Below are 8,217 nucleotides of genomic sequence, written 5' to 3' on the forward strand. Positions count from 1 at the left end.
CTTCAGTTTCCTCTGGTGTCCGGGCTCAGACATGAATAGCCCTACCTTGCAACACTGTTGCCTGCTACAATCATGGCCTCTCTCCAGGGTCAGCTCAATGGGTATCCGCAACTTCCTTCAGTGAAGGCTGTACTTTTCTGGGATCTCCCATCCTGGGATCCCATCGCAACTTGGGCTTGACCTTCTCAGCTTCATACACAGTCTGCTCAGAGCTCCATGCTGGGGATCTGATCCTGCTACAGGTAGGCTAGACTTGGTAGCTTTCTGGAACATTCCTTGCTTTGACATCTTAGATCAGCCTCTAAGATCAGTACCCTGTGAATGATGGTGAATTCTGCTGCCTGCTCATGATGTCACCTGGCCCTGGACAACAGGCCCTTGGACAATAGTTATCATCCATGTGACTTTGTTGCTGGACCCAGGAAATGCCTCTTCAGGTAGCCCTACTTGATCGATCGGGGTTGTCTTGGTTCAGGCATTCTCTGACAATTCTTTTTTAAACACATTTTCATTTTTATACCCTAGAGCTTCTAGTGGATACAGTGTTTCTCTTAAGGCGATTTCCTCCTCTCCCAATGACAAGGTGTGGGAGGCATGGCCTGAGTTACACTGTTCTTTTCAACGCTTAGAGCTGCAAGGCCCACAGTCGCTTTGTCTGTGCCGTCTACATGTGTAGTTGCGCCCATATTCCTTACCTTGCCAAGCTACACATTTTTACACATACTTTTGCTCCCCCCACCCACATGCACACACACTCTACACACACACACATACACACACAAATACACACACATACACACATTGTAAACCTGACTAAAAGCAGTGAGCAGTAGCTATGCCACAGCCTGAATGTTTTGCTGTCCTGGCGTTGCCTCCTCCCCACAGCTTAGTCCATTCCTTGTGAACTTAATCTCACTCGTGCTCAGGACACAGGCAAAAAGCAGCCAGAGTCTTTGTCAGAATGAACCAAGAGCATCTTACAGCCTGGTTCCTGTCCCAGCACTTTGGCCCCCTGACATTTCACGCACACAGGTTTTATTGTCTACCTTTTTGTCATCGCTCTGGTTTTCCAAACCCAAAGAGAGGGGCGGGCTGGGTGAGCACACAGCACTCTAGGGTATGCTCCCTGAAGCTGTAAACTCTTGCACATCCCCATGCTGACAGTTCTGAGACCTGAGCACCTCCTGCTCAGCCGAGCTCTACTGCAGCACCAACAAACTCTCTTAACCACTTTCTTCATTTGTGCAACAAAATATCTGACAAGAAACTACTTGAGGGGCAAAGACTCATTCCAGCGCACAGTTTGAGGGTACAGCTCCCCGTGGTGGGGAAGGCTGCTGGCTCACAGCTCAATGGACCAGGAAGCAGAGAATGATGATTGCAGGCACTCAGATAAGATTCTTCCACCCCTCTTTTTATTCAGCCTGGGGCCCAGCCCACGTGAACAATGCCACCTACAGTCAGGGTGGGTCCTCCCCTCTCAGTTCACCCTCCCAGGAAAAGCCCTCACAGGCAAGCACTTGAGTGGAGCTCACTAACACCTTAGGCGTTTCTTACTCTACCCAAGTAGACAGTCAGCATCAACCATCATGAGTCGCTTTAGGAAAGGTGTCCCCCTAATTCTGAAGGTTCTCACGCTTTCAAGGAATGACGCATACAGAATTCCGTCAGTGTTAACATATGGGTGCACACTCAGCCCTACTTTAAAAGAGCATGCATTCCCTGAGTGCATGAAGTCGAGAGAGCCGGCCTACATGGGTTCACATTTTCCTTGCCTTGGGAGAGATTTAGGTTACTTAAGAGCAGCCTTAACCACTCAGCCACCTCAGCCCGGCCCATAAGACTATCCACTCACATTATTGCCACCTTGTGGAGACTGGCTGCAGTATCTTTAGCAATGGTACCTCAGAAACTAGGACTGTGGTTACAGTGGCATTAGCTGAACTGACTCAAAGGCCACCACCCTGAACAGAGCCTCCGAACGTCACCAATCTCACTGACTGGGACAGAAGCAAAGGGGAAGACTGAAATGTTGCAGATGCAGAGCCAAATTATCCTGGGCTCTCTTGACTTCTCAAACGCCACTCACAGGAGCTGGAGAGATCACTCGGCAGCTAAAAGCACTGGTTGCTCCTCCTGAGGATCCTGGTTCCATTTGTAGCACCCATGGAGTGGCTCACCACCATATCTGTGGTTCCTGTGGTCCTGCTGCCTTCTGCTGGCCTACATAAGCATTGACTATGCATGGTGCATAGACACACGGCAAAACACCCATGCACAGTAAATAAACAGATCTTTAAAATACCAGACCCTTTGAGCCCACCTCCGTGTGTAATCTAACCTACAACTCTTGGGTAAATTCTTCTGGAATATAGAAACAGACCTTTACTCTCTACCATCCCAAAGGTGAGCAATGCCAGCCAGCATCTGAGGCCTCCAGCAAACATTGTCCTGCTTTGCTGCAGCCTACCTGGCTGACATTTTCACCCGTGCGTTTGAAAAGTGTGCTGACTTATGACTTTCTTGTTCTTTCCCCCCACCCCCACGCCGTGTGTGTGTGGGGGGGGGGTATCCCTGTTAGAACACAGCAGCACTGGGTGACCTGGATCTGTGTTCCTGGGACATGGCGGCTCATGTCTGGCTCCAGAATAAACTGACCTTCTTCCCTTTGAGATGAGAGCTACTGAGTGCTAGGTTTTTCTCTGTCCCTTCTATTCCTCACGCCAACTCTCAGAGGGAGGTGCTCTTGGGATTCTTATTTTATATTTAGGGTGAATTCTCAGGGTCACAGAGAGGACAAGCAGAGACTGGGGCCAGGATTGCCTGAATGTCAATCCCTGTGGTGTTCAGGAACCAAGAATGCCCCCGCACCCCTGACCCCGCATCCTGCCAAAGAAGACACAGACTCACAGTGCTTTCTGAGAAGGGTACATAAGCATGGGTTCCAGAAAGATGTGCCCCAAAAGAAATCTGGAAAGGAAAAAGTTTAAGGAAATAATGGCTAACACATCCTGGGTCATAGTCCACTGGGGAAGTAAAGGCAGAAACTCAAGCAGGGCAGGAACCTGGAGGCAGGAGCTGACACAGAGGCCATGGAGGGGTGCTGCTTACTGGCTTGCTCAGCCTGCTTTCTTATAGAACCCAGGACGACCAGCCCTGGGATGACACTGCCCACAATCTCATCAATCACTAATGAAGAAGATGAACTACACTTCGAGCTGGCCCACCCCGACACTCATCCCCGTCTGTAAACTGCTGGAGCATGTGAAGGGACGGGTCCTACAGATCCAAACTGCAGGATCTACACACACACACACACACACACACACACACACACACACACACACACGCACAGCACAGGATCTGAGAGGAGTCCTGCTGAGGATCCGATATTGAGAGTAGCAGAACCCAGAGGCCTCAAACCAGAGCAATGACTCATCGCAATGAACATTTGCAAGCAAAGATGTGTGGGCAAAAGGGCCTACTGTGGGACACGCTGTGACGCACTACAGCTTCCATGATGAGATGGGTTTGTTTTGGGTTGGTTTTCTTTTGTGGGGGAGGTTGTAAGGGCAGAGATGAAGGGGCAGAGAGATGAGTGGGACTGACATGCATGATGTGAATGAAATTCACAAAGAATTAATAAAAAGTTTTATAAATGAGAAATGCCCTACAGGCAGCTCTATGGAGACCTTTCCTTAGCTGAGGTTCCCTCCTTTCGGATAACTCTAGCTTGCACCAGATTGATATAACACCATCCACCACAGTTCATATTTTCCAGTTGTGTCAATCTGGCGGCAAAAGTCCAGACAGGATAGTAAACAGGCCTAGCCAGAAGCACAGGGGTTCACCCCGCTTCTGGGGATACAGCAGGAAGGAGCCCGCGGCCTGGCTGGACCCACCACTCTGTCTAGAAGGTGTGCTTCTATGGTACTAACGGCAGCAGAGGCCTCCATGAGCCCAGCACAGAGTCTGCCTTGCTGTGCAGTCAGTCACCTGATGGATGGCCTGGGAGCCCAGGACCCACAGTTCTAAACACGACTGCTTTTCTTCCCAAGCAAACTTTCCCAGGAAAACAGTGACTTGTCTCACTCTGTCCTCTGGACACATGAGCCATCTGCACATAAAGTCCTTCGTGCAGATTTTTCCTTGAATGTTTCCTCAGGAAAGGACCTGACACTTCCATACTGAGTGGACAGAAGGGATTTGGGGAGGGGAAAAAAAAACAAACCTGAGACTCTCTAGGGATGAAGAAAATACCCAAGGTGTGTTTCCCAGCACTGAGCAGCTCAGCAGGGCATTGTGGGAAGTAGAGCCATCTCAGATGGTGACAGACAGGAAGATGTGGTGAGTGTTCTGGATGCAGGGAGGAACAGCTAACTCCACGTACAGGGAGGGTGACAATAATCTTGGCTGCTGCTGACATTACACAGGAACTCTACCAGACATTTTATACAGGACTCCTTCCATGCCACCCCTCGGCCTCCCCATGGGCAAGGTGGAAGCCACCATCCTTCTGGGAAGGTCAAAAGTCCCCTACCCAAGATCACACAACTAATTTGCATAAACTAGAGGTGATGAGTGGCCCCTGCTGGACAATACCTACGGCTCATGTAATTTTTACTGCCCTAGACTCCAGATCCAGGAGCAAAGAAATCCTCCCTGTCCCAGGGAGAATCTGGCACTGGCTTCTCTTCTGTGACACAGGGAAAGCGGCGTCAAGACCTGCACCCAGGGCTGAAGGCTCCACAAGGACCTCACGTAGGGCGTGGCAGTCTGAGTGCTCAGCCATTAGAAGCAGCTTTGCCATCGCTGTCGGCTCTTTAAAGAATTCAGAGTATAACGGGCCTCCCCGTTATTCAGTTTTCAGTTTAAAGGGCTTTTTGTTTGTTTGCTTGCTTGTTTAAGTAAGGTTCGTGTTTTCCCAGGGGGCTACACAGTACCTTCTCTTCTGAGGAGACAGTCAGCTTGTCACTGGATATTAAGCTGCACACCTGGTCCAGACTTAAGCTCAGAAACTCTTCCCCCAGCATCACCTCTGGGAAGTGCTGCTCTGCTCCAAGACAAGAAGTTAAGACAACAAGGTTAGGTCTCCACAAGTGACCACGGGCAACCTTCAGGGGCAGAGGCTGAGGAGAAAGCTAGAGGTCCGAGAAGGAACTGGAGGGCAAAGGAGAGAAAGACAGGCATCCTGGCTGTGGGGAAGATAGACTTTAATCTCCAAGTGAAGGCATGTGTCGCCCTGTGTTATCTTGTCCCGAACGATGACGGAGACGAAAGTGGAGAGATCTGGGTTTATATTTGGTCCGCGCTCTGTGATACCGATCTGGGCACTGCAGTAAACCCTCACCAGGACCTGCTTACATAACTGAGCCCATTTGCTGCCCAGGCACAAGCATGGTGCTCCCTGCAGCTCAGCCACACAGAACTGGTTCAGAATAGCTGTGTGACAGAAAGTCCCTGGAGTTCTTGCGGGAATTCAACATTAGGAAGTCAGAAGGTGGCATCACTCTTTCTGCCCCAAACCAAGCCTATTAGTGAGTCCCTGTTTGACAGGGAAGTCCAGCTTAGTGTCCATCCATCCAGGTGACAACAGGTTGACTGCATGAACCCAGGGCACTGACCCCAGTGGCCAGCCTAGGGAGGAGGAAAACCTGGGGACAGCTAAAGGAAGACAGAAGTCACAGGCCTGAGGCCCACAGGAGGGAAACCCAAGAGACAGTTACAGCCCTGATGTCTTCCTGGGCCAGAGTGTAGTGTTCACTGAGCTGCCACCCACTATGGAAGAAGGGCCTGGGTGTAGCCTGGCTTCACCGTTCATGACTTGTAGCCTCGGGCCAGTGTCATCATTTGTGGGTTTCAGGATGAGGGTGGACCTGAAAGTGTTTTGCCAGCTTTTTCCATGTAAATTCATCCAGATGGCTTTTCTCAGAGTAGGCAGCCCCAGTTGCTCACAAGACCCTCCTGCTTGTCCCTAGATCTTCCCCCACTTCACCTCTTTCACCGACCCCTCGTCCCGCTGCCCGCTTGTCTGGTAGCCTCTCTGACAACTCTAATGGAATGCACTCCTCTATTCCCACTGGAGACGCCTTGCCCTGACTGGCTGATCTCTCAAATGACAGAATCCTCCAGCCCTAGGAGGCTACTGAAATACCAGGTCTAGTAAAACTACACGATGCCAAAGAAAATTAGAACATATTAAATCATTCCTACATTCATTACCTTCTCAAAAAATTGGAAAAAAAAACTTACTTAAATCACTACTTTTAGAAATTGTGTGTGTGTGTGGTGTGTATATGTAAGTGTGTGTGTATGTGAGTGTGTATGTGAGTGTGTGTGTGTGTATATGAGTGTGTGTGTGCCTGACTGTATGTATGTGCACCACATGCGTGCAGAAGGTCATATAGGTCAGAAGAGGGCAGCAGATCCCTGGACCTGGATTTGCAGGCAGTTGTAAGCTGCCGTGTTGGTGCCGACAGCTCACCCCAGGTCCTCTGTGGGAAGAGTGCGTTCTTAACAACACTCTTAAGAGTTCGGCACAACAGCCCTTCTAAACCATTGCTTACAGAACTTATTTTTAATTTTAGATTGAAAGTTTTCTGACGCAGTGAATTCCTGTATGAACTCCTACCTTCGTCTGGATTACCCACGTGTTAATATTTTATTCTTGGATAACGGAGTTATAAACATTTTCCTTCCCTCCTCCCCCCATAAAAGGCAATCCTAGTTAGCCTGATGACGTGACCGTATTTGAGATCACCTCCCCCAAATGGGGCAAACCTGCAAGTCGGACTCTTGACTGTCATGAAGAATGAGGAGTTGGCCTTTCAGCCTTTGTCTCTCTGAGCCTTTGGCTTCTAGGTCCCAGGAGAGTCTTGCAGACCAGCACTGCCAGCCTCTGGCCTGCCTATGTCTAGCTTTGGTTGGCCCAAACATGGCAAACAGGAAACAGAAAAATGTGGAGAAAACGGGAGGTAAAGACGCAGACATCTGTGCTGTGAGGAAAAACATGACTCGTCATGGAAAATGGGGCAAAGCACCTGGGAAGTGCCACGCTGTGTGTTCCTCACAGATTGGCAAACAACCCTAAAAACCCAGAGGTAACGAAGGCAGAAGACAGCCTCCTGCCTCCTGCCCACCCCTGCCCTGTGAATCGGTGTATGATTTCAGCCTAGGTCCCTTCCTGTGACAGTGGACTGCTCCTTATCCCTGAAGGAGCATCCCACTGAAACTCCCCCCTCGAAGGTCACCCACAGTGTGGTGTCTACTGAGGTGGGGGGCTCGAAGAGGAGCGAGAGCCCAGGTTCTCATCCAACACTGGTATCCAGGGACCCAGGGGCGGTGGGGGGAGGGGGAGGTGTGTGTGTAGAGAGTGAGAGAGAAGAGGTGATCCTGGAGGAGAAGAGCTTGTCACCCCACCTCTGAGCCTGAGGGGGCTGGGACTTGGACTTTGAAAAGACAAACACTTGTACATATAATGGCTAGAAGAGAGTCTCAGGAGACTGGTGATCCCCTCTTAGAACTGAAGATGTGTATGCCCCAGATGAAGCTGGGTTGTCTTGATGAGCAAGAGGCAGACTTCTGCAGACAAAGCAAAGAATGAAACACCAACTTCTGGTAGCAAACCAAGGAGGCTAGAGAAATCCAGGGGAAAGGGATCCATACCCACGAGGACAGCGCCACATCTTGTGCGAAAATTGGAAGCGACTTTCTTCCAAGAGCTGCAGAGCCCACATGAAGCTGTGCCCCTTGAGGGCTTAAATAATGGGGAGGAAAGGAGTAAACATGAGTTTGGAATGGAGAGGGAAGGGATGGGAAGGGAAGAAGAAAGAAGAGAGGGAAGAGACAGCAGGAAGGAGAAGGGCCGGGAAGCAGAAGAGGTTACAGGCGGGGAGCAGAGTGTCTCTATTCGGTCCGAGGAGACATGAGCCTCAGCATCCGTCCCAGGGTTTCCTTTCTGTTAGCAACATGTAAGAAGCAATGGGATTAATGTGTGTGCTGCAATGACTCAGTGGATAAGAATGCTGCTCTTGCAAAGGACCCAGGTTCAGCTCTCAGCACATCCACATAGCAAAGCAGGACCATCTGTCACTCCAGTTCCAAGAGAACGGATGCCCTCTTCTGGCCTCTGTGAAGACTGCATGCAAGTGGAACACATACACGCGCTCTGTCTCTCTCTCTCTCTCTCTCTCTCTCTCTCTCTCTCTCTCTCTCTCT

At 50.2% G+C, this 8,217-nt stretch overlaps 1 protein-coding gene across 1 annotated transcript in view; it reads right to left on the reverse strand.

Moving 5' to 3' along the window:
* Nucleotides 1-8,217, reverse strand: part of Klhl3 (kelch like family member 3) — a 114,526-nt gene that overhangs the window by 41,973 nt on the left and 64,336 nt on the right. The window contains exon 6 of the mRNA XM_028772063.1: nt 4,944-5,053. Within this exon, the coding sequence (XP_028627896.1) occupies nt 4,944-5,053 (110 nt within the window). The remainder of the gene's footprint in view (nt 1-4,943; nt 5,054-8,217) is intronic.

The sequence above is a fragment of the Grammomys surdaster genome, unplaced genomic scaffold (assembly GCF_004785775.1).
Source record: "Grammomys surdaster isolate TR1022 unplaced genomic scaffold, NIH_TR_1.0 211, whole genome shotgun sequence".
Taxonomy (NCBI): Eukaryota; Metazoa; Chordata; class Mammalia; order Rodentia; family Muridae; genus Grammomys; species Grammomys surdaster.